The following is a 26541-nucleotide window of genomic DNA, read 5'->3' on the forward strand; positions in this document are numbered from 1 at the left end:
CTATGAAACCTCAGGGGTTAATCCTCTGCATTGTGTAAAAATGCTGTTTGATCCCGACTTCTCTGATCCTCCCTTTCTTCTAGTGCCCCCTCTTATCTCCTGATAAGACATAATGTGTGGAGTCACTCTGCACATGCTCAGTTTGGTGTGTATTGCTAGAGGTTTTTTTTTCTGAGGAGAGTGCATGTGATCAGCACAGGACCAATCGGCACTGTCCAGACAGAGGTCAAGGTCCTGCATCCTCCTACAGCAGAATGAAAACTTCTCCTAGAAGCTTTAACCAGTGCTCTGCTGAGCACTGACAGAAGTCACAAGACTGCTCTAACTGCTGATGAGAAAAGGTATTTAGCAGTTTATATTTTCTAAAATAATTGCATTTCCATGTTGTGTGTACGGTGGGAGACCAGATATAGTGAATGCAGGGTCCTGGGTTAAGTAACACTTTAAATCCTTCCACCCTCTATCCAAAATGAATTAAAAAAATTGCCATATATACATTTTAAGATAGTTCCTATATAATACAGGGTAAAAAAAAACAGTTCTAGATTCCCCTAGCTGGGTATAGTGAACCTGTTGCAATCCCCTCCCAATATAATAGATAATTACTAGTACAGATTCCTTCCCTCCAGCACAATGTGGGTAAAAATCACAAAACGTCAGCTCTTCATTTACTGCGTGCTTACTTCCTGTTAGAGTGTGGAGTGTACAGTGCAAGGCGTATGGGGAAACCACACTCATCAGTCAGTGAGTGAAGTAATCAGGGGAATTTCTAGCTGGTTTCCCCAGTACAGGATACAGTGACAGAAAGGGAGCCAGCACAGCTCGCAGGTATTAAGTCCTGTGAGACATCCAAAAGCGTTCACACACAAGAAGGAGAGAGACACCCAACAGCTGGTGGCTTTCTGGGATTGTATATCATGGCGAAACTAAAGAGTGGTCCATTTTCTTCACCAGACGAGAACGAGTTTGTATCCGGCTACCCCACCAGCATCTGCGACCTTTCACCAGGGAAAAAGTACCTGTGCTGCAACTGTAACAATGTCCTGAAGAAGGCTCAGCAGACGCTGTGCGGACACCGATACTGCGCACCATGCCTGGCCTGGATTATCAGGTCAGTCATAGATGTAGTCTGTCTGTCTCCCCTATACTACCCCTAATGTTCCTGTACAATTTATTCTGTGTGGCAAAGGGAGAGGGCTCACTGTTAAATTGTACAAGATATGCAGGCTGACTCAGCCCACCAGGCTTCGTCTATAACTAAAATATCACTTTTGGATGGACTGATCCATTAATATAATATTATGTTATCATTCTCGATGGGTGACTAAATGAAGAGTATCAGATAACTAAAGTGATTATATTTTTTTGGGGGAAAAAAAGCTGCCCCAGGGTTCCTCCTATGTTGGTCATGTGATCGGAAGCCTAGGCATTTGTTCCTATGATCACTGATGTTTAGTGGAGTTTCTCCTTAACACACGTGACTACAGAAAATTATTTTCAACGTTTAAAACTCAGATCACTCAATGGAGGAATCCAATGTTTTGTAGATTTTTAGGAGCTCTTCAATCTTCCAGCTCCCAGAAAGCACCACATCTTTTGGGATCCAGGTTTTCACCCGATCACTCAGTGTAATCAAGGCCATTCCTGCATGTTGGTGGGCAGACAACTGAGTGCCATAATACCTTAAATTTAGTGTTTAGGAATAGAAAACCTTTTCTGATTATGTTGCTATCCCTTGCAGACTAGCAGTAATTTGATTTTGGTGTTATAGATTTAGAAAGGTTTCGATTAAGAAAGATTGGAAGGACTCAAGGCTGCAGATAATAATACATATACAGTGAGTAGTTAATTTTATAACTCCTTCCAGCTTTATTTAGGTAAGATCCACATTACACTGTAAAATCTAAAAATGACAGAATATAAGTCATTACAGTAAGAATTTCCTTGTAACTGTATGTAAATAATCGGAGTCTCACAATCAATTGTCATCTGTATGTTTATTTGAACAGGAACCACGAAAGTCCCATCTGTCCCAAATGTGCACAAGAGGGCCCAGGAGCATTGACTGAGGACAGCTACCTATCAGCAGATAGGGTAAGTAAAAGCAACGCTCCTCCTTTCATCAAAAGATTTGCTAGAATGTGTAACATATTGTTACAATTCTCCAAGCTCCACCCAGACTTGAAATATATTATTATTATACAGGATTTATATAGCGCCAACAGTTTGCACAGTGCTTTACAATGTGAGGGCAAACAGTACAGTTACAATAAAATTGAATACAGGAGGAATCAGAGGGCCCTGCTCTTTACAGCTTACAATCTACAAGGGGAGGGTCAAGTGAATCAAAAGATAATAACTGAGGGAGACGAGCCAATGGAGAAAATACTGTACATGTGCAGTTGTTAGGTGGAGGAAGGATAGGCTTCTCTGAAGAGGAAAGTTTCAGGGATTGCCTAAAAGTGGACAAATTAGGACATAGTCGGACAGATTGGGGTAGAGAATTTCATGGGATGGGAAAGGCTCGAGAGAAGTCCTGTAGGCAAGCATGGGAAGAAGTGACAAGGGAACTAGAGAGCAGGAGCTCTTGGGAGGAATGAAGAGTGCGATTTGGTTGGTATTTTGAGACTAGGTTAGTAATGTAGCTGGGGGCCGAGTTGTGGATGGCTTTGTAAATTGTTGTTAGTATTTTAAATTTAATTTGTTGGGAGAGTGGCAGAACATTGAGGGAGAGGGGTAGCAGACACTGAATGGTTGGTAAAGTGGATGAGTCTGGCAGCAGCATTTATGATGGACTGGAGGGGGGATAGCCTATGTAAAGGTAAGCCAATGAGGGAGGATTTTCAGTAGTCAAGGCGAGAGATAACCTGGGAGTGAATTAGGAGCTTTTTGGCTTTATGGTGTCATTGGTTAGGAAGGGGCGTATTTTGGAGATGTTGTGGAGGTTGAGACGGCAAGCTTTTAAAAGTGCTTGGATGTGGGGCTGAAAGGAGAGTTCAGAGTCCAGGATTACACCTAGCACCCTAGCATGCGGGGATGGGTTGATGGTTGTGCCATTGATCTTGACAGAGAAGTCAGGGGAAGGGGCACGTTCGGGAGGAAGTATTAGGATCTCAGTTTTGGATAGATTGAGTTTGAGGAAGTGGTGTGACATCGGTCAGTACGTTAGTGATACTTGAGGAGACTGTTGTTGTGAGTTGAGGGGTAGAAAGATAGATTTGGGTGTCGTCAGCATACAAATTATATTGAAAGCCATGGGAGGCTATCTGCTGACCCAGGGAGGAGGTGTAGATTGAGAATAGGAGAGGTCCAAGAACAGAACCTTGGGGGAGCCCAATGGAAAAAAGAAGAGGAGAGGAGGAAGTAGAATTGTAAGTGAAACTGAAGGTGCGGCAGGTTATATAAGATGAGAACCAATGACTAGCACAGTCATGGATACCAAGGGAGTAAAGTTTTTTGGAGGAGGAGGGAGTGGTCACCCGTATCAAAGGCAGCTGAGAGGTTCAGAAGTAGGAGTACAGAATAGTGTCCATTGGTTTTTGCTGTTAGTAAATCGTTTGTGAGTTTTACAAGAGCAGTTTCTGAGGAGTCCTGAGGGCGAAATCCAGACTGAAGGGGATCACGAAGGTTATTCTTGATTAGGTGGTCGCTCAGTTGGTTATAGACCAGGCATTCAAGGAGAAATAACATTTAAGCGGACTTACCCTTTCATTTTAAAAAAATGTGATACTTTCATTATGTTTAACACATTGGGACTTTTCTGATGAGGTTTTAAATGTACAAGAGAAATTCCCCAATATATTATTCATCTGATTCTATTTCAGGCATTCAGTGATGCCGCTATCAATAAGGAGATCTCAGAACTCAGGGTTCATTGTGTGACAGCAAGCTGCAACTGGAGTGGAGTGCTGCGAGACTACGAGGTATGTTGGCTGTGTAATATATTTTTACATTTTGTTACATTTAATATTGTGTTTATAATTCTCAGTATGGGGGGGAGAGGTTTACTAAAACTGGAGCATGTGAAATCTGGTGCAGCTCTGCATAGAAACCAATCAGCTTCCAGGCTTTATTGTCAAAGCCTAATTGAACAAGCTGAAGTTAGAAGCTGATTTGCTATCATGCACAGCTGCACCAGATTCTGAGTGCTCCAGTTTTAGTAAATCTCCCTTTATGGGATCCAAGGCTCTTTTCACATTTGTGTAGCTCTGTTTTCTGTGTGCAGGCAGGTTATTAATTTCAGTGGGCTTCCCTATTCACAGAAAAGTGGGGAAACATGTCCCCGGCTTTTTTTTTTGTACTGCACTGGATCTCATGGTGCTGGACATCATGCATATTTGAGCATGCAAAAACTCACCACTGTTTCTGATGCATGGAAATGCCATCAATCTGTTAAACAGAAGTACGTTTATGTCACGTGTCAGGAGCCTTCGATTTTGCATGCATTCCTCAGACACAATTGTGTGAACCTAGTCTTATTCTATATGAATGGACTCTACACCGTGACCTGCATATTTGGATTCTGAACAGTACCATTTCCCTTGTTCTGTATTTTTGGACTCTGTACAGTACCCCATCTCTTGCACTGTATGCTTGATGTAATTCTAAGCACCTGTTCTAATTTTGTACATATTAATGATGCACAAGATAGAATACAAACAATATCATAAGACTTTAAACTTTATTGGCCAGCAGTGACTGAAGAAGTCCCAATAGTCCTGCAGTTATAGAAATCCACGTGAGGGTAGAAAAAGGCAAAATGTAACACACAAAACACAGCACAAGGACTTTACGAGTATATATGGTGCCCTAATATACAGCCAAGATGATGGTGCTGATGTCTTTATAAATTATTTGGCTATGAGTGCTGATTATGGACTAATTCCTGTGCCAAACATAATGCTCAAGTACATGCCAAAGCAGTAAACACTCCTGTGCTGGTATTGAATTAATGTGTCCGGATACCAGTCTCTAAAAATCCAATGAACACTTTATTGGGTCAATAAGAGGTTAAAAACAAAGTCCACATTGAGTAAATGGTGTTTATTAGGACACCATATATACTCTCAAAGCCTGTGCGCTTTGTTTTGTGTGTTACCTTTTAATTAGTGGTGCACAGTATCCCTGCTGCACTGTATGTTGGTTGTAATCCTTGGTATTCGTTCTTAGTCTGTATGTATGGATGATGCATAGCCCAACTTCCTCTGTGCACTGGTTGTAATTCTCCGGATCTGTTCTTATTGTGTATGTATGAACACTACTCAATGCCACTTCTCTTGTTCTATATGTTCGGTGTAGTTTTCATTATCTGATCTTATTCTGTATGTATGGACACTGCACAGAACCTCTTCTCTTGTCCTACTGCATATGCTGATGTAATTCTTAGTATTTGTTCTAATTCTGTATGTATGAATGCTACACAGTGACACCTCTCAGTCTGTATGTTGGGTGTAATTATCAGTATCTGCCCTGTCTGGGGTAATCACTTTGTTATAAATGATAAAGCTTATCCATGTTTTAGTCAATAACTCGAGACCTCTTACCAGGACTCCTCCTGCTATGTTTATTGGCTACATCTCTATAAATTCACTGTTAGAACAGGAGGTGTCAGCACTTATCATCCAGAGACTTTACATTGTTTGTTAAAGCGGAGTTCCACCTGAAAAAAATAAATAGAAGTCAGCAGCTACAAAAACTGTAGCTGCTGACTTTTAAAAAACAGCCACTTACCTGTCCCTCGGTCCAGCGGTGTCCTCACCATGGCTGGTTTAACCAGCCATCTTCTCTCCCTGGCGCCAGCATCTCTAGTGTGGGCACCCGGCTGTGACAGGCTTCACAGCCTGGTGCCCACTGCGCATGCACGAGAAGTGCTGCGCTTTGTGAATGGGCCTGTAGTCTTCTGGGACCTGTCACGTGTCCCAGAAGACCACGGGGGGGACAACAACTTCCACTTCTGATCACCTAGGCGATCGCAGAGGAGGTGGGAGCTGGTACCTTTCAAATTCAGGTACCCATTCCCCAAAGTTGCCAATCCTTAACGGGGAGCAGGGGACAAAGGCTTAAAACGGCTTAAAAGGAGTTCCTGTTGAGAAATTTCAGCACCTGCATAATATGACTGCCTTGAACTCCAGAGGTTTTTGTGATAAAGGTGTGTAAACAGGTGCTTACTAATGTATTACTGTGTTGGTTATGTTTAGTATCTTCTACTGTGCAATTATGGTAAGTTGGAGTGCCTTCTTAATGATGTTATCACGTGACAGTGGCCTCCGCCCGTGAGCACAGATATTAGCGAGCACTAAGAGAAAGTGTCCCCCAATGGGCGTGTTAAGCCCTACCCACAACGTGGCATAGTCAACAGGACACCCCCTGCAAGCATCTGAAGCCCTTTAAGCAAAGAGACCATGTATAAAGAGAGAATTGCTTGAACATATAGAGCATGATCAGCTTGTGATCAGTGATGTCAGAGCGCATGATGGCCTGTGATTAACTGTTAGAGGAAGGATAAATTATGTCCTGGTGCAGACACCGTTTGCTTTCCATGTGGTCTTGTTCCAGAAGTTACACGCTATGATCCAGCCATGGCTATGCTGCCATGGAACGCTACAGTTCAGAGCCTGAGGCACCAGTCCTGGATACGGGCTGAAGTACTGGCCTAATATGAGACTAGCCTACTGCTGAATTGAGACACACTACACCTGATCTGCCCAAAGTGTCCGCCAACTTCTCCCCATGGGCTCGCTGTCTCAGCTGCATTACCGTACTGTGCATCTGGCTGTTGGAGAAAGAGGAACCAAGGGACCTGAATTCAGAAGGATTACCCTTGGCAATGATACTTGCGTCTACTTCTCTGTTGCCACCAAAGGTAACCGCTTCACCCTCGCTGAGGTCTACAGTTTGTTTTTCCAAGTCCTTTTCCGGATCCCAGGGACAGCGCCTTGATTCCCCCATGCGGACTGGGGGTTGAGCCTTTGAGCCTTGGACTAAACAAAAACAGAAACACTAAACAGTGCACTAAACATGCTATATTTTTATCAAGCAATGGGGCCCAGCTTATCATCTTTCACACAGACTGACTGATTTAATAAAATGCTCCTGGGTGACATATTTACATGGTCCATATAGAACAGGTGAAGCCTGGTCTTGATTGCCCCGTAGATCACCAGATTGCTTGTAGGCACCCAATAATGGGCAATTGGATCAGTTTCCCTGATTCTGATAACTCTGTTGACAATGTTGCCAAGTTTGAATTTGACAAAAGTGGTTGCCTCAAATAAAGGTTTACTGTTGTACATATTTAGGGGTTATGATGAAAGTGTTGAATGTTTTCTGAGGACAGATAAAACATAATGGGGGGGGGGGGTAAGCAGGTGCTTACTAAGGTATTACTGTGTTGGCTGTATTTAGTATTTTTTGGGTTAATTGTGTTTTCCACTCTGTAAATAAAATATGCTCGCTTCTAAGTTGGATTGCCACCTTAATGTTTTCCCCTGACAGCGGCCTACCCCTCTGAGTACAGGCATTAGTGATTGCTACGATTGAGTTCCCTACTGGGCGCATTAAGCCCTGCCCACAGGTGTGTTCATTGTCAGGTATAAAAGGTTGCTCAGTATGAGCAATTCTTTAGGACATAGATTCCTAATGTGCTAGTTTGTTGGGATAGTCCCGCATTTTGGACCTCAGTCCCAATGATGGTATGTCCCAGGGTGTAAGGTACAGTATTTAGTTCTCATTTTTCACAACTAGATGACCCCATTTGACTGTAGGTGGGCCGAATCCCAAAGTATCCAGACAAGGAGAGACCACACACACAGTTCTCGATTGCTGAGATTATCTGGTATATTGCATATATAGGGTAACAGTAATAAATAACAACAGCTCAAATCAGTAGGCACTGATATAAGGCAATGTAGCAATTGGCGGTTTCACAGTATGACCAGGCTTGGGGCCTGTAGAACTGAAGGACAGCTTCCGCTAGAGGGGTGGTGGTTTTTGGTGCACTGGGCAGCATTGTACTGCTTCTAAGGAAAGCCCCATGTGGCGATTCCAGATACCAGGATGTTTCCTTTCTGCAGGTGTGTCTCTATTCTGACCCTACTCACTAGGAACTTTTTCCTGCACTAATCACTTTCCCTAGGATAGAGTATGAGAGGGTTAAAACCACTACCAGTTTTGTGTTTGTTTTTTTGCAATCTGTGTCTCATTATGTGTTTTTCGGATTACTTCCTTTTCTGCAGACTCAAAGGAAGTGAAAGGATGTCTTTTTAATGGGACAGAAATCCCCTTTAAGACAGCTGTCACATGAATAATTGCTTCTATTGGAATATTTCCTCTTTATTTCTGTTCTGATAGCAGCTGAAATTTTGGATTTACCCTCTTGGTGACTTTATTGATCAGGATAGAGAGAGTGAAACTTCTTGAGCCACAAACAGCGAGTAAAACATTGGTTCTAACTGCTCACCGCTCTATCCAAATCTAATAAAAAGGTTTACCTCTAGTTATACTTTAAAGTGTTACTAAACCCACAACAGTAAAATCAGTCTGTATATGCAGTAAAGCATGTTTGTTATACTCACAGTGGTACCGAAGGGGCTAATCCTCTGCATTGTGTAAAAAGGTGGTTTGATTCTGACTTCTCTGCCCCTCCTCTTGTTCAAATGTCCACGATGATAAGACAGACTGAACCCATAGCCCTTCTGCACATGCTCAGTTTAGTGTGTATTGCTAGAGAGGTTTTTTTTTTCTTGGGAGAGTGCATGTGATCATAATTGGGCCAATCAGCACTGTCCAGACAGAGGTCAGGGGTTTTGCATCCACCTAGAGCAGAAAGAAAACTCCTCCTACAAGCTTTAACCAGTGCTCAGCTGAAGTCACAAGATTGTTTTAACTGTTGAAGAGAAAATGTATTTAGCAGTCTATATTTACTAAAATAATTGAATTTCCATGATCTGTGTACTGTGGGAGATCAGATATAGTAAATGCAGGGTCCTGGGTTTAGTAACACTTTAATGCTGCAGTTGATACTATAGTCCGTCAAATTTTATGTTTATATTTGCAAATCAGAAATGTAAAATTATGATCATCTCATTAAAATATTCAGTTGCTTTTCATGTGTCAAAAAAGTTCAGTTACACTACACACCAGAATTATGTAGAAGCAAAAGGGAATTTCCCAACATGCCTGTAACATAAATGTAATATTCGGGTAGTTGAGATGTGCCGTGATCAGTAGAAATATGTAATCATAGATTTCGTTTCATTCCATGTTATTACAGATAAGTGTTCAGTATTCAGTCATAGACATATGTTCACTAATCAGCATCTGAAAGGACAGAGCAGCTTCTAGGGTAGAGGTGACACCTAGATGCCAATAAAACGTTCTCACCTATGTAGCTAGAGTTTGCCACCTTCTTGAAATCTAAAAGAAGAGCTCTAGCCATTTGGGCTACAAGAAGCCGCAGGAGTCCAGGAGAGGGCTCCGAAATGTCTGCCAGCTCTGATTTATACCCACAGATCAGATGAATCTATTTAAACTCTCATAAAAGCTAAAATATTAGTCGCAGAGAGATGAAAATAATTCCTTCTGATTTGACACACTGTAGGCTACATCTATGTGTAAAAGTGTATTTGTAGCCTCTGTAGAATCCCAAAGAAACATACAAAATGGTTATATGGCGCCTGATTGTGACAGCTGAACAGTGATTGGTACTGTCATGATCAGACTGATGCGCTAGTGTCGGAAATTCTATCCCTGACCTGTTGATCTGAACTGTTTCTAGCCCATTCAAGATTGGGCGCTTCAGAACCCAGAACGTCCTGTGGGCTGGTACAGTAACATCCCCCCAGGGTTGATTGGTCAAGGGCTAAAGTCCAGCCCACATCCATATTTCAATAAATTGAGGACCCTGAGATACGGATGGGGTGATTCGTACGGAGCCGGTTCCATATGACTGGCGAATCACAGACTTTCTTTGACTTGCTCCAGTTGCAGGATACATCTTGGTAAAAGTTTTATTTCTGTTTTTATTCCCTTTTTTTTCATTGTGAATAGCCAATTGTGTGTCTTTTTTGTATTTTCTGTAACTGTTTTTTCTTTGTACATATTTTATGCACTGCCCACTTTCGGGATATTAAATCATAAAATTAATAAGTGACTTCTGTGTACTTAAGCTCGGGCTCATATCTCTGGACAGATTGTATTGTAGTGTCTATATGCTCGGTCTAAGTTCATTGCCAATCTGTATGCAATTGTACTGCGTGTTGGCAGATTGTATTCAGATTGTAATGTAGCATATCTGCCAGACGTGTACGTGTGTGTGTGTGTACGTGTGTGTACGTGTGTGTGCGTGTGCGTGTGCGTGTGCGTGTGCGTGTGTGGCCCAGCAGACCAGTCTGCGGACAAACTGTTGGGTGGTGGCAAGCTGACGTTCATTGTGTGCCTGGTGTGGGAGTGTGTGGACAGTGGAAGAGTGATTAACACCAAGGTTTTAGCTTGTAGGATAGCTGGAAGAATCCTAGAAGGGTGTGCCAATTGCTAGACTGCCCCCCCTCCCTTAGAGTGCAGCAGATAGTATATAGGATTCGTATCTGCCGGTGTGTGGTCAGCCAGCTGGATTAGAGTGGAGTCTCCCTCTAGTGGTGGCCAGAGGCAGTGCAGGTTGTGAAAGTATCACGGCCAGTCTTATATGCTCAAAGTCCCCCTCATTCCTTCTTTATCCCAAGTTACGAGTGGACCACGCCTCGGTTAGCTAGTCGCCGTGGGCGTGTGTTTTGCTCTGTGACAATGCCCCACTGTTTCCTCTTGATTTGTATCCAAGAAAAAGTGAAAGTAACAGAAATTTCCCCTGTTGATTGTTTAGTGAATAAGATCGGATTATTGAACAGTCTGTTTATCAACGTATCAGACTAAAATGGGCATGGGCACCTACAATTGTTCATAGAATAATGACATTCTATACATTTTTTTATGTTGGTGTGCCCAGGGAAACTTAGGCTGGCCATAGATGAGTGGAAAATCATTTGAAACTTTGTTTGCAATTGAAAAAGATCTGTCAAATGAGTGTGTGATAATGCCATCATTGATACAATTTTTCCCTCCACTTGTTGACAGCACAAAAGGTAAATTTTTTTTTAGTCGATTAAAGGATAAATGCTCGGGCTCATGCACACTATGATTTATCGTGTTATTCCAGGTTGGTTCCGTTACTCACGCTTCTTAAATCGTTTGCTCATACAAAAAAATTCCACCATTAATTAAATTTTTTGTCATAAATCTTTGCATGAATCAGCCAAAATTCGAGCATGAGTGACCCTTTCTGCACCACCTGGATCAATAAACTTTGATTCAAAAATCCAAGGAGCCAGGTGGAAAATTGTCTGCTTAACAGTGACTGCATTCTATCAGATGCAATTACTGTTCATATATTTAGGCAACCATGAGTGTCATGTCAGCATGTGGATGGAGAAATCTTTCTGTGTATGGCTAGCTTAGCAAATATACATCCTCCTGTGTATAAGAACATTTCACAATACGTAAAGCCAATTGCTGCTCCTCAGTATACAGTAATATCACCCTGGGGAGAGGAGGGAGAGACTGACTGGCACCTAACAAAATTCCCACCCCCTTCACTAGAGTGTTTGTGAAATGAAAAAATTATTTAATCAATCAGATTTTTACATCTTGTAGGATCACCAAAGCCTCTGCGAATTTGCCCAAATTCTGTGCCACACTAGCTGCGGACAGACAGTGCAGCGGAGACATCTTGCCGACCACTTAGAGACCGAATGCATCAATAATACAACAATCTGCCCCAAATGCTCCCTGAGAATCCCCAGCACTGATATCCTGGTAAGAATATTAAATACACAGGGCAGAAATATAAAGTCTACAATAAATCATAATCAAATAAAAATATGTAGTCACTAAATATACAGTATCTACATTTATAGTTTTAGTCAATATAGTTACAATAAATATATTCAGTATCTAATTAAATAGTTATAATGAATATATATTTATAATAAATATGTTGGTATAATACATTTATACTATGGGGTATATTTATCAATGTTTAATCCAAGATTTACATATTTACACATAAGTTTCAGTTAGAAAATGTCTGAATCTTGGGTAAAAGTTGTGGGAATCTTTGGTGAAAACAATAAAAAATAGACCCCATATATAAAGCGGCAATAAATATAAAGTGGTATAAGTATAAAGTGGTAATAGCCACACAGAGTATAAATATGTATTTATAAGAATAAAGTATATAAATAGACGCTTATACTACAAATATGGTGTGAATGTTTATGTAAGTATAATACTGTAAATACCAAATAGATTAACAGTTATAATAAATTCCTATTATATAAAAAATATAGTTATTGTATATTAAGCACAGATATAATGTACGGCTCTCCAGCTGCAGAAAATGTACCTTTTATGGTCTCGATTTGTTTTTTTCCCATATTAGAAGATCTGTTACTCTTTCTATCTAAAGTGGAAGTAGTATCTTTTATGACAAGGGCCAAAAAGCTTTCAGAAAGAGGTTTATGATCCAGGAAATAACTAGCGCCTATATCCTCTAAAGGTTAGAAGTTTCCCACCTAGGACATATAAAAAAAGAATTAAACACACTTACCCTATAAGGTACACAATTAAAAAATCTGGGAAGATTTCCATTTGAAAAGGGAAAAAACAAACTGGAGTTTAAAGGGCATGTTCCAGGACTGTCTGTGTTGTGGGTGCACTTTACAAATAGTTACATAATGTGCATTTACAATCAGGAAATATCCTTTTCAGAAACACAAGTGTGAAAAATGTTCCCCAGAAGACCAAATGCAGAAGAAAAACGGAATGCTTGCAAGAGGGAAGGTAAGACACAGTTCTACATTTTAGACAAAAACATCCCCTAAGAAACTGAAAATGATTCTTTACTTTTGTTGAGAAAATCGTCCAGAAGCCAGTTATATTTATTGCAAGGATATTTTTTTGAGGGACCCTTCATCTAAATGTAAAATATACAGGTTTCCTTTCCTGGACTTTAGTCTCTCTAAGAATAGTTTATACTGCCAAGAAAAAAAAAACAACAATGTCACTAACAAAAACCTGGAATCGTTACAGAACCAGAATATTGTCAACAATAACTGGAAGGAAAAATGTCGCTTTTCCTTGCTGGGCTGCACATACAAGGTAAGTGCGATAAACAATGAACAGAAAAACATATTTTTCCCATATTGCCAGGCAGCGCAGATGACTATAGACATGTGGTATGACCATACTCAGATAAAATGCAGGTCTGCATTTTATCACAGCATGCCTCAGCGCAGCTCTGGGCTACATTGCAGTGTGAATGGGACACACTGGAAATAATTGTTTTCTGTGTATCTATGGGGTGGCAGGCATTTTACAATGCAGTAAAAAGTCTGTCACTGCACAATGCGTGAATTAGCCCTTGCTGAATACCTTGGACAGTCTACTTTCCAAAAAGGGGATAATTTGGGGGTTATTTGTACTGTTCTGGCATTTTAGGAACTCAAGAAATGAGATAGGAAGCCAGTACATCAGGATTTTGTAGACTATAACTCTCTGTAACTCTATACACAGACTAAACAATATACACTGATGTGGGGTATTTTTACTAAAAAAAAAGTAGCAGAATACATTTTGGTGTATATTTAGGAAGAAAAGTTATTTGTAACATTTTACAACATAAACTAAGAAAAACAGGTTTCAAAATTTTGGGTATTTTTTCACTTATATAGCAAAAAATAAAATACCCAGTGGTGATTAAATACCACCAAAAGAAAGCTCTATCTGTCTAAAAAAATTATGAAAAGGTAGCTTGGGTACAGTGTTGCATAACTAAGTGTCATTCAAAGTGTGACAGCACCAGAGGCGGCCTGACAACTCATGGGGCCCTCGGGCAATAGGGGATCATGGGGCCCCTGTGTTCTTGCCCACACTCAACGCACACCCAAAAAAGCCTATAAAAAAAGTGTACCAGGGGCATTTTATGGGGCCCCCTACTGACCCCGGGCCCTCGGGCCATGCCCAAGTACTCGAATGGTCAGTCCGCCCCTGGACAGCACTGAAAACTCAAAAATGGCCTGGGCAGGAAGGGGGTGAACGTGTCTGATATTCATACAATATAAAGTGCAGCGCTAAAATTATAAATGTGACATAAAAAAATATATATAAAAAAAGTCCCAATAAAGGTGACCTCGGGTAACAATGCACACTGACCAGAAGTGCACATAAATAGTGCAATGTAGCAAAGATGGAGTTCAGAAAGTAGTCATCAGCATGAAGAGGGTAGATGTATTCCCTTGATCAAAGAAGATCCACACGGTGAAGACAAAAACGGGGCAGAATAGATCCACTAGACAGCAAAAAGGAATCACAGCTCCACCAAAGAAAGCCACCACTCCTCCACGGTTCTTTCTCTGAAGATGTGCTTGGCACGTAACGCGTAAGGAGGAGCCTGCGCACGCCTTGACGTCACGCCGTCGGAGCATTGTGGAGCTCCGGCGGCCACTACATCTGACAGGACGTGGAGGAGTGGTGGCTTTCTTTGGTGGAGCTGTGATTCCTTTGGTGGAGCTGTGATTTCAATGAACGACGAGAGCCCTCGTCGTTCATTGAAATCTACAAGCCGTCTGCCGCAATGACAAACAAGACTTGTTCTTTCATTCACAGAATTCTGTGAATGAATGACAGGGCTGTGTGACAGCTGGTGGGAGAAAATCCCCTGCCTGCTGCCACAGTGGGGATCAAGGGAGTGAGGGGCTGCTGCTTTAGTACCATGTTACACCCTGAATATAGGTGTAACATGTAACATGTTACTAAACGTGAAATTATCCTTTAAGTACACGGATCTATTTACAGGGTATGCAGGATAAGTAGGGGCAAGAAGGAGCGACATTTTTAAAAATAGCTATAGTTAGCCTTTACTACCACTTTAAGTACTGAAGTATTTTGAAAAAGATCAGATAGGTTCAGAATAAACCCGTTGTATGTAAATTATTCTACAGCAGCATGTCTGTGTGCCTCACCTCTTTCCATAGACTGCAGTGTCTTCCCACAGCATTCCCCTCCTCTCTGTGGGATTACCTGCTCTCGGATGCAGATTCAAAGGGGTATTCTGGGGGGGGGGGGGGGGGGGGGAGGATACATTTGGCAGCTGTGAGTGACTCTCTTCTGCTTCCATCTTCAAATCTTTAGTAGAAAATTGAGATGGTAGTTCTGAACCCTGCATCCTATTAAAGTGGAACTAAACCTATCCATTGCAGCCAAGGAAGCAGTTGCCATTTGCAGTCATGATGTGATCGACTATGATACCAGTCATTTGATGGCTTGACAGTTCGATTGAGAGCTGGCATAAGCACACTAGAAACTGAATCAGGGCATGCCTTTAATTTAACTGTTTTGGGAAAAATTAATTAAAACAGAATTAATGTCACAAATGTAAAAAAGCACTGACAGGCAGGGTTTTTATAACAGAGGAGACCCTAGTGTTCTCTTTTGTCACAAGTGCTTCTCCAGGCCTGTCAGTAGTAATGTACACTGAGCCGCACATGCGCAGCTTAGAGTACATTTATGACACTGTTCTGTGCCTTGATGATAGGATTCCCATGAACCTGCATGGGAGTGACATTATCGTGGCCTGGCTGTTCAAATGGCTGAACAGAGTAAAACTAGAAGGAAGACCAGCAGAAGTTGGAAGCACCCAGGGACAGCTGGAGTGCTGACAGTGCTGGAGAGCTTTGTTTGACAGGTAAGTCTGCTATAATGTGCTAATTTAATAGTTTTATTGAAATTTTTATCCGTCAGGCTCATTGGACATGTTACTTCAAACCAATGGATAAATTGCTTCCAGGTATTCCTAAAATAAATGAGATTATTGCTTTTCTTTTCCCCTGCAGGGCAACAAAGATAAGATGAAGGAACATGAAAAGTCCTCTGTGGTGGCACACCTGTCTATGGTTACCCCCATTTTACTGCAGATCAAAGAGAGCCTGTCTCTGCCAGAGCCATCTGAGAATGGATTCCATTACCCCCTGCAGGATTCTACCACTCAGGCTGTCCGGAAAGTGCTTTCCAACCTACCAAATGGGGAAGTAAAGGCTGTGAATGGCAACATTGCCACAGACTGTGGCTGTCAGAATGGAGGCAGCTCCGCGGGGACAGATTCTCATACCAGATTGGTCATGCTGGAGGCCAGGACACAAGTGTTTGAAAATATCATTTCAGTCCTGAACCGTGAGGTTGACAGTGCCAACACCAAGCTGGCAGCAGCACTGGAGCAGAAGAATGAGGAGCAGCAGAAAGTGAAAATCTGTGAACAAAAAGTGAGGCGCCATTACTATCTTTGCTAAAAGGAAATACAGAAGCTGAAAGGGATCAATTGTAGCCACATGGCTGTTGAGAGGTCAAGTCCCAATTGGCAGAGCCTGCTGGATTTTGCAGTTCATTATTAACGGACATACTGTGTAATAATTAGTGTGGCTGCACCGATACCGATATTGGTGCTGATACTGAGTACTTGCAGAAGTAGTTGTACTTGTACAAATGCTCCCAATACCAAAATGGATACCTTTGTGATGTGATTTGAGCCCATACAAAATTAATGGGCTCAAATCGCACTGCAAAGAATTGCATGCAATTTGAACAGGAATGTGGTGCTATTCCTGTCCAAAATGCATGCATTTTCCTACACAGCTCCTCTATGAACCCAGGCTTGTCCTAGTGACTTTGAGCCTGAGTTCACAAAGGAGCAGTGTGGGAAACCTCCCTGCATGACAGGTTCCATCAGCTCCGGCTCCTCCTTCTCGCACTGCAGACATCAGCGGCCATGGCTTGGGCTCCTCCTACCTTCTGCCTTTAAGATGACTCTCTTCCCCAGCCTCCAGTGGTTCCAGCCATCCATTGGACCCTCTACCCATCCTCCCCTGTCCTGCTGGATCAGATTGCCGATCCCCCCGCTGTCAGACAACAAAATGCCTCTTCACGGGTGCGGTGGATTATAAATCTCTGCTGGCTTCCTCTCCTCTACTTGCAGTGCTGACAGTATGGACTATAGGGTTTCTAAATGGTCATCACCGTCACATGGACGGTGCTGATCAATCAGAACTAATCAAGCCTATACTGTCAGCACTGCAAGGAGAGGAGAGAGAGCCACAGGGATTGCAAATCCCCAGACCTGTGAAGCGGGGGGAGAGAGCCGCTGAAGGCTGGGGGGGAGAGAGCCATGGGAGAGGCTAAACAAATAGCATGTCAGCTGCCCCACGTGTGAGTTGAAATTTGTTGTGTATATCTAATGGGTGCTTTTTGGGCTTATAACCTATCACAGAAAGTGTCACTTGTCCTAAGGTCCTTTTACCAGGGGTTCGTTGATTAGACCTTGGAGAAATTTCAGGCACCCATAAATATGATAGTGATCTGCACATGAATGATCTGTCATTGAACAACAATGATATATTGAAAAATACACACATGACAGCAGCAGACAACACTGATTGAAACTTCGAGGGACAGGAAATGACCATGTGTGTAGTGTATGCTTATTCCATTATCTCAAAATGGAAAACAAACATACGAAAACTTTTTATCCATCTGAAAATATTTGAAAAGATCTAGCTTTACTGCAGAATGAAAGCTTAACATCCCTTGGTTCTTCAGGTTCAGTTGTTAAACCTGAGAAGCTCTGAGTTGGGGAGAGGGATGCAGGGGAGAAGAAAATGACCTCAGTTAGTCTAAAAGAGGTACTTAAATCTGGAAGCTGTCCCCTCAAAAAGAGGGACTTTTTTTTACTTATTGTGCCTTGTTCTGCACTATGTCCCTCTATGCAAGTAGCCATCTTGGTATGGGGTAGGGCTTTACTTTCTCAAAGCAAAGCCTCCAGCAAGGAGAACAGCAAGCAGCACAATATTGACATCACCCAATTCTGACCCTAAATCCTGAGACTATTAGTCTGAGGCATCAGTGCCTTAGATCTCACGCCTCGTATTTATAGCTATGAGGCTACAGACACAGAAGTGCCTAGGCAAACTCACATGCACACAATGTTATTTTATTGGTAGAAAATTAAGATGAAAGATACATACTCAGTGTACTGCTTAGGCACAAGCAACACTTACAGAAAATGTTTCCATTAACATAGTGTAGCACTACCCCCTTAGGTATCACTAGAAGATCTGGGTCGCCCTATGGTCCTGCACAGCCAAGCAACACGCATCTTCACACAGACTTGCATCCAGAGTCAGAGATGAGTCCCTAAGCTTTGGTTTTGTTGGGATATTTAGGGTATTTGAACTGGATTATGGTTAGGGGTGTACAGGATGCCCACAGAAACCAATGAATTGAGGACAACTTCCTGGAGCTATTTACAAGCTTTCACTGCAATAGTCTATGTTGGAGGGCTAGCCAGCATCTCCTTAATTTACCACCCCAGATGAACTCCTCTTCTTCACCCAGCAATCTGGAGGTATCCCTGAACAGGGGATCTGGTGCCTGTTACTTTCAAAGTGGACAGTCCCAATTAGGCAGCGAATCTGGTTTCCCACCAGAGTGGTCCTTCCCCTATCCGCCCAGGAGGTGCAGGGGTACTCACTCAGATTCTCTCCTGTATTGCTGGGGGGTTGGTGGCTGCTTCCAGGCCTTTTAGCTGGGCCGTCCCTTCCCTGCCATACAGGTGGTCCTTGCTCTGGGGGCCAGTGAAACTCTGAGCTTCTCCCTTTCCAGCTCAAGGCTTGCATGTAGGCCCCATCCCACTGTAGGCCTCCTTGCAGCCACCTGCCTACAACCTGACATCTTCCCCACTGTCTTCCACGCAAGCTCTGTAGCTGAGCAAGCTCCAACTCTTTTAAGGGTGTTCCATCCCCTTGCCAAGCCTTCTGTTGGGGATTGGCCAGGGTCTCCCAAGAGTGCAAATCAGCCACGCCTCAGATTCACCCACTGCCTCTAGGCCCTCCTCAAAATCCCTAGAGCAGGGGGAAACTGCAGAGGGGCTGGCCTGCAGAGTCTCTCAGCCCCTGACCACAATTTGACCTTCTGCCTATTACACACAGGCTGTTCCTCAGCCCTCTTCTCTATCAATCAGGACTGTAGATCCCCCTAGCTTACTAGGAGGGTGCTACAATAGCAAATCACTTTTTGAGTTCAGATCCACCTGAAGTAAAGGAGGGTGTTATTACAAACCATGAGTTTATGGCATGAAAATCATTCACACCTTACAACTAAACTACCCTTATCTTCCTGCAGATCACCGACTTACGGTGCACATTGGCCACGAAGGAGATGGCAATAAATGAGTTGCACATGCGTCTGTCAACTCTCGAGCAAACCTCATATGATGGGGTGTTTCTATGGAAGATCAGCAACTTCACACAGAAAAGTCATGATGCTGTAACAGGAAGAGCTATCAGTCTTTACTCTCCAGGTACATAATACTTCTACACATCTACCTAGAGCTGAACAACAAATGGGTAATAGACAATAACTCATAGCAACCAGCCTACTCATAAAATGGAAATAATTAATTCTGCTTGACAGATGCATTTTATACATTATTTATTACTGTGCACATCAGTATTTCCTCCGTGCTATACAGAGAGCACTGAGCCATTCACCTCTCCAATGTCACACCACCATCATCAACTATTATTATTATACATTTATATTGCTTGGTTCCACCACAGTCACCCATTGTTATTATTCATTTATATATCTCTGGCATATTCTCCAGTGTTGTACAGAACACTGAGCCATTCACATCAGTCTGTGTATGAGAGAAGAACATACTCCTCCCACGCACACAGATTGCAGTGGAAACATTTACATGAGAAACTTAACATAGAGCAGCAGCAAAAACATTCCAAACTTGTAGAGCAAAGTGAAAGTAACAAAGTCATGTTAAGTGTAAATTCCCCGGCTTAATGATTTAAATACAACCATTTAATTACAATTAGTACTTGTCAGTATTTGGTTACAGATGAGGGATTGGGAGCGCTGCCCAATTCTGCGGTGATAATTTAAGTTGTTAAGTGTTTCAAAGAATGACTTCAAATCCCATAATTGCACTGAGTCATCCACCAAGGGAAACGGATTTGGAATTTTTACTGGTTTTTTTTTAACATTCGGGTCAGGAGAGACATGACTGTTACAGAGAAGATGCTGTGTTTGTGTAAATGCTAAACACAAGAGAACTACAAGTCTTAGCATGTCTTGACAACCAGAAGAAGCAGGGCGTGTGCTCCAGGACTTTTTTGTGCATATTACCTCTAGGCACACAAACCGAACCACAGCCATGGAGGTTCTACAGACTCATCATTCTGTAAGGTTGTGTTCACACATACACCCATGTGATGGCTGCGTTTGTCCCCACAGGGATTGCCTCCCACTGCACAGAAAAAATGCACATTCGGCTGTACTATTTTTCCACATTTACGACCCGCACACCACCAGGCACATAGGAAGCAAAGCATTTTGCCTCATCTTTCATTTGGACTGCACTGGAATAGCTGCCCAATGCAACTGGGGTGAATAAACCCTTATTGTGTGCCCCTTTGAAGCCCCTGCAGACATTAGTCTGTTTTCCTTACCTAGGTGCCTACTCGCGCCGGTGATGAAATAATATTCTTTATACTAAGTTCTAGTAATTCAATTGTTTTAGCTTTCACATTATTTTACTTTTTTCTGTGCGGTTCATTCCTTTTCTCTTGGTACTTTTTTTTTTTTTTTTTTTTTAATACAGGAGGTGCTTTGACACAAATCAATTTTTAGTCCTGCCCATTCTCTTCTATGGATCGGTAGGTGTAAACGGACATGTGTCCGTTTATACCCACCTACATCCAATCCGATCAGCTAAAAACAGACAGATGGGGATCCATTCCCCTGCCTGGGGAAAGTCAGGTGTAACTGTAAATGGACAAGTGCTCTGTTGACATCCGACTACCCATAGAGGAGAGAGGGCTGTGTCTGTGTCCACTCTGCATATGTGGAGCGGACACGGACCAGTCATCTGCCCACTCAGCAGAGGTCAGCAGACAGATCCTCCGCTGAGCAAGTGGACTCTTAGTGGAGTCCGCCCCGTGTGAAAAGCGCCTAAGAGGGCTGTATGGAGCACAAATGTGGAAGCATTGAATTGTAAAGAGGATGTACTACCAGTGATATCTAACAGTCTCATGTAATGTGCCTCTTGTCTACTAAAGCATATCCCTAGTCTCCAACAACCCCTTTTTACAGCCTCAGACCATCTCCTGCTGCATGTCTATAGTCTGACAGTTTTCTGTGGTATTGCCTTCACTGAATATTATGTGCCGCCCTTTGGTGATTTCAGGGGCCCTTCCTGAGGCCCCCTATAATCAAGAAAGTTGACAATCACTAGTCAATACAGCCAGTGATATCAGTGCAAGGCTATATGGGAGCTCTATACAACCATTGTGCACTGCCACACTAACTGCTGTAGTTTTGCCTATGTATTCTTTACAAGAAAGAAAATGTCACCAATAATGAGACTAATAATTATTATTATTCAGTATTTATAAAGCGCCAACAGTTCGCTCAGCGCTGTACATTACAATGGGAGACAATACATGCGACAGTACAACAACAATACACTGCGATACACGAGGGGTTCGAGGGCCCTGCTCCTTGGAGCTTACAATCTAGGAGGGAGGGGATAGTGGTACAGGAGGAAAACCTGTGGGGGATGGAGTGGTAGGAAGAGTGGAGGAGATTGGCAATTAGGTGAGGGTGGGGTAGGCTTCACTGGAAAGATGGGTTTTCAGGGTGCGCCTAAAGGTGAGGAGGGTAGGTGACAGTCTGATGGATTGGGGTAGGGAGTTCCAGAGGATGGGTGATGCCCTGGAGAAGTCCTGAAGGCGGGCATGGGAGGAGGATACCAGGGAAATAGAGAGAAGGAGGTCTTGTGAGAAGCGGGGAGTGCGTTTTGGTTGGTATTTGGATATTAGGTCGGTGATGTAGTTTGGAGGAGTATGATGGACAGCTTTGTACGTCAGTGTTAGGATTTCGAATTTGATCCGTTGGGCAAATGGAAGCCAGTGGAGGGATTGGCAGAGGGGGTTGGCGGAAATGGAGCGGTTAGTAAGGTGGATGAGTCTGGCTGCCGTATTCAGGATCGACTGAAGCGGGGATAGCCAGCGGCGAGGCAGGCCAGTGAGGAGGGAGTTGCAGTAATCGAGTCGCGATATGATGAGGGAGTGGATGAGCTGTTTAGTGGTTTCTGGGGTTAGGAATGGGCGTATTTTGGCGATGTTGCAGGTGGAGTCTGCACGAGTTTGTTAATGATTGGACTTGGGGCTGGAAGGATAGATTGGTACTCTGGCCTGCGGGGAGGGCCTGATGGTGGCATTGTTGGACGTGACGGAGAAGTCAGTAGGGGGTGGTGTGCGGGCTGGGGGGAAAACTAGGAGCTCAGTTTTGGAGAGGTTCAGTTTAAGGAAGTGGAGCGACATCCAATCTGATATGTCGTTCAGTAGGCTTGTGATTCGGGCGGAGACTGAGGGGGTGAGGCGAGGGGTTGAGAGATAGATTTGTGGGTCCTTGGCATAGAGGTGGTAGTTGAAGCCGTGAGAGTGTATGAGTTGGCCAAGGGAGGAGGTGTAGATGGAGAAGAGAAGGGGCCCGAGGACACAGCCTTGAGGGACCCCAACAGAGAGGGGGAGTGAGGGGGAGATGGTAGCATTATAGGTAACGCTGAAGGAGCGTTGTGATAGGTAGGACGAGAGCCAGGAGAGAGAGGAGTCTCTGAGGCCAAGGGAGTGTAGTTTTTTGAGGAGGAGGGGGTGGTCGACTGTGAGGTCGAGGAGAAGGAGCACTGAATAGTGGCCAATAGCTTTGGCGGTTAGCAGGTTGTTGGAGAGTTTGAGTAAGGCAGTAATAATGAGACTAATGAGAATAATTTAGAAATCTAAATTAAAGATTTGTGCTCATATAACAATTTAATAGGGAACCCTACCTTGTACATACAGGAGGTGCAAAGCAGGGTGTCATGCCAAGGAGTGTTGGGGTGATTGTTAGAAAAGAGGTGTTCACAGCAAGTTATTTGGTGGTTTACTGTAACATGACCATTATCTGGAAATGGCTAATTGTAGTGTCTGCAGCAACTCTCATATAATGGAAATACTGTATATGTACCACCAGATGCCACTTTTTTCTGTTTGCTATGTGTGTGATGAGATACTGTACCTATAGAATCTCCATCCACCATTATAGCTGTTACACTTTATTTTAAGATGATTCTCCTCCTGCAAAGCCCCGAGCCTATGAGGTGCCTTGTACCCTAGGTGGTTACCAACATTGCTGTTTCAGCAGAAATTCTCTTTTTGCTCTTCTGTTTTATTAGTGTCTGGATTGATTACAGAGAAATGGTGGTATATTTGAACAAATCCCCAAAAGGTGTAAACAGGATAGATTGGGTTTTTGTAAAAGATATGATGGAGCCCTGAGTTACATTTTGCCCCAGGGCCCGGGGGCTTTTAATCATGCCTACAGTGATAATTACCTAATTGATTAACTAATCTCTTCTTCTTTACAGCCTTCTACACTGCCAGGTACGGACATAAGGTGTGCCTTCGCATTTATTTAAATGGGGATGGAGCCGGCAAGGGAACACACATCTCTCTGTTCTTCGCCATCATGAAAGGGGAATATGATGCTCTGCTGCCCTGGCCCTTTAAACACAAGGTAACATGTCTACCCCGGTAGGCATTCACTAGCAATGAGAACTGTGTAATCTGGGAACGGAGAACCATACCTCACCTTCCTTCCACTCTTTAAATTACATCACTAACATCAACATGACACAGAGTGGCATCTGAAGGGCATTTCAAGTTAAACTCTACAGTAGGAAAACCGATAAATACACATCTGAAATACAATGTTTGCATTCATCATTGATAAGTGCATTGTAAAAGTATCATAGTTTCATTGTATTTATTTAGTTCCTTTAGGTAAGTGCAGCTTAAAGTTCTTAGAACAATCTTAGATCTGCACACAACATCACTGAAACAACTTAAAAACTGAACAAGCAATACATTTTTAATATTTACCTACTTCAGCTTGGGGACCTGTATACAGTAGGTCCAGCAGTGGACAACTGATGTGTAGTAGAGGTGCAATATTCTGCTATAAGTACAGCACAGAAGTTATACCCCTCTCCTTCTTATAGGTGACATTTATGCTGCTGGACCAGAGTAACCGAGAACATGTGTTTGATGCCTTCCGCCCAGACGTCTGCTCTGCCTCCTTCCGGCGACCAGTCAGTGACATGAATATCGCCAGCGGCTGCCCCTTGTTCTGCCTCTTGTCCAAACTACAGTCCTCCAAGAACAACTACCTAAAAGAAGACACCCTTTTCATCCGCTGTATCATCGACACCAGCTCTTCATAGGTGCCATGCAAAATACAGATCCAATGCACTAGACTGACAGGGCAATGTGCACAGATCTTTATATTAAAGCACTATTTATAACAGAGTTAACCACATAACATAACCAGACAAAAACTGCTTATGAGGTCCCCAGTACCAAAATGACATCTTTTAAAATACAATATATCATTATTAAACTTTTGTATGTACTAGGGGTTCACATATTGCTACAGACAGCTGCTGCTTGGTGTATTTTTTATTAATTGAACACATGGTGACACAATAGTCTTGAGATCTGTTTCATGTTTGTTTCTAAGGGGGAGCGCAGTATCTGTGTGTGTGTGTGTGTGTGTGTGTGTGTGTGTATGTGTGTATATATATATATATATATATATATATATATATATATATATATATATATATATATACATATATATACACATATATACACATACATACACACACACACACACACACACACACACACACACACACACTATATTGCCAAAAGTATTTGGACACCCCTCCAAATCATTGGATTCAGGTGTTCCAATCACCTCCATAGCCACAGGTGTATAAAAAGCAAGCACCTAGGCATGCACACTGCTTCTACAAACATTTGTGAAAGAATGGGTCACTTTCAGGAGCTCAGTGAATTCAAGCGTAGTACCGTGATAGGTTGCCACCTGTGCAACAAGTGCATCCATGACATTTCCTTGCTTCTAAATATTTCACGGTCAACTGTTAGTGGTATTATAACAAAGTGTAAGCACTGGGAACAACAGCAGCTCAGCCACAAAGTGGTAGGTCACGTAAAATGGAAGAGCACGGTAAGTGCAAGCTGAAGTGCACAGTGCGCAGAAGTCGCCACCTGTCTGCAGAGTCAATAGCTAAAGACCTCCAAACTTAAAGTGGCTTTCAGATTAGCACAACAGTGCACAGAGAGCTTCATAGAATGGGTTTCCATGGCCGAGCAGCTGCATCCAAGCCTTACATCATCAAGTGCAATGCAAAGTGTCAGATGCAGTGATGTAAAGCACGCCATCACTGGACTCTAGAGCAGTGGACACGTGTTCTCTGGAGTGCCCAATCACGCTTCTCTGTCTGGCAATCCGATGAACGTGTCTGGGTATGGTGGTTTCCAGGAGAACGGTACTTGCCTGACTGCATTGCTCCAAGCGTAAAGTTTGTTGGAGGGGGGATTATGGTGTGGGGTTGTTTTTCAGGGGTTGGGCTTGGCCCCTTAGTTCCAGTGAATGGAACTCTTAAGGTGTCAGCATACTAAGACATTTTGGATGATTTCATGCTCTCAGCTTTGCGGGAACAGTTTGGGGATGGCCCCTTCCTGGTCCAACAAGACTACGCACCAGTGCACAAAGCAAGGTTCATAAAGACATGGATGAGCGAGTTTGGGGTGGAGGAACTTGACTGGGCTGCACAGAGTCCTGACCTTAACCCGATAGAACACCTTTGAGAAGAATTAGAGCAGAGACTGCGAGCCAGGCCTTCTCGTCCGACATCAGTGCCTGACCTCACAAATGCGCTTCTGGAAGAATGGTCAAACATTCCCATAGACACACTCCTAAACCTTGTGGACACCCTTCCCAGAAGAGTTGAAGCTGTTATAGCTGCAAAGTGTAGGCCAACTCAATATTGAACCCTATGGAGTAAGCCTGGGAAGTCATTAAAATCCATGTGCGTGTAAAGGCAGGTGTCCCAATACTTTTGGCAATATAGTGTATATATAGTCGCACATTCCAACCACTTCATAACAGGTCTGGATATGCCATGCAGTGAAACTGTATGAATATGTACACACCATGCAGTTCCTCTAAGAAAGGTGGAACGTGGTTCAGCATGCGGTCACAGTACTGCAAACACAGCTTGCAGTAACCCATTTGTGTATGTGCGATAAAAGGAAAAAAATAATATTTCTGATGAGAATTGTATATCAGAACTCTGGAAAGCTGTTTAGGTAAAAACAGAACAAACTTTGTTTTATACTTGATTCCATAATGCACCGGTCTCAGAAATCAGCCAGTCAGTTCATTAGGATCTAGTGACATTGTCACGTAGGCGTTTTCAATGATATATGTAATATTTAATAAGTTATTTGTAAAATACTGTACACAATAAAACAGTCTGAAGCTGTG

General features: G+C 42.9%; 1 protein-coding gene across 1 annotated transcript; it reads left to right on the forward strand.

The window, feature by feature from the left end:
* The first annotated feature begins 755 nt into the window (after positions 1–755).
* TRAF1 (TNF receptor associated factor 1) lies at positions 756–24622 on the forward strand. The gene is made up of 10 exons (XM_089685174.1): positions 756–1111; positions 2010–2094; positions 3825–3923; positions 11683–11844; positions 12799–12870; positions 13120–13188; positions 15921–16346; positions 19258–19435; positions 23555–23703; positions 24188–24622. The coding sequence occupies exons 1-10, from the start codon at positions 918–920 to the stop codon at positions 24407–24409; spliced, it is 1656 nt and encodes a 551-aa protein (XP_089541300.1). The 5' UTR covers positions 756–917; the 3' UTR covers positions 24410–24622.
* The last annotated feature ends 1919 nt before the right edge of the window (positions 24623–26541 follow it).

This window comes from Staurois parvus, unplaced genomic scaffold, assembly GCF_062004578.1.
Source record: "Staurois parvus isolate SC_StPar_1 unplaced genomic scaffold, SC_StPar_1.0 ptg000365l, whole genome shotgun sequence".
NCBI classification, from domain to species: Eukaryota; Metazoa; Chordata; class Amphibia; order Anura; family Ranidae; genus Staurois; species Staurois parvus.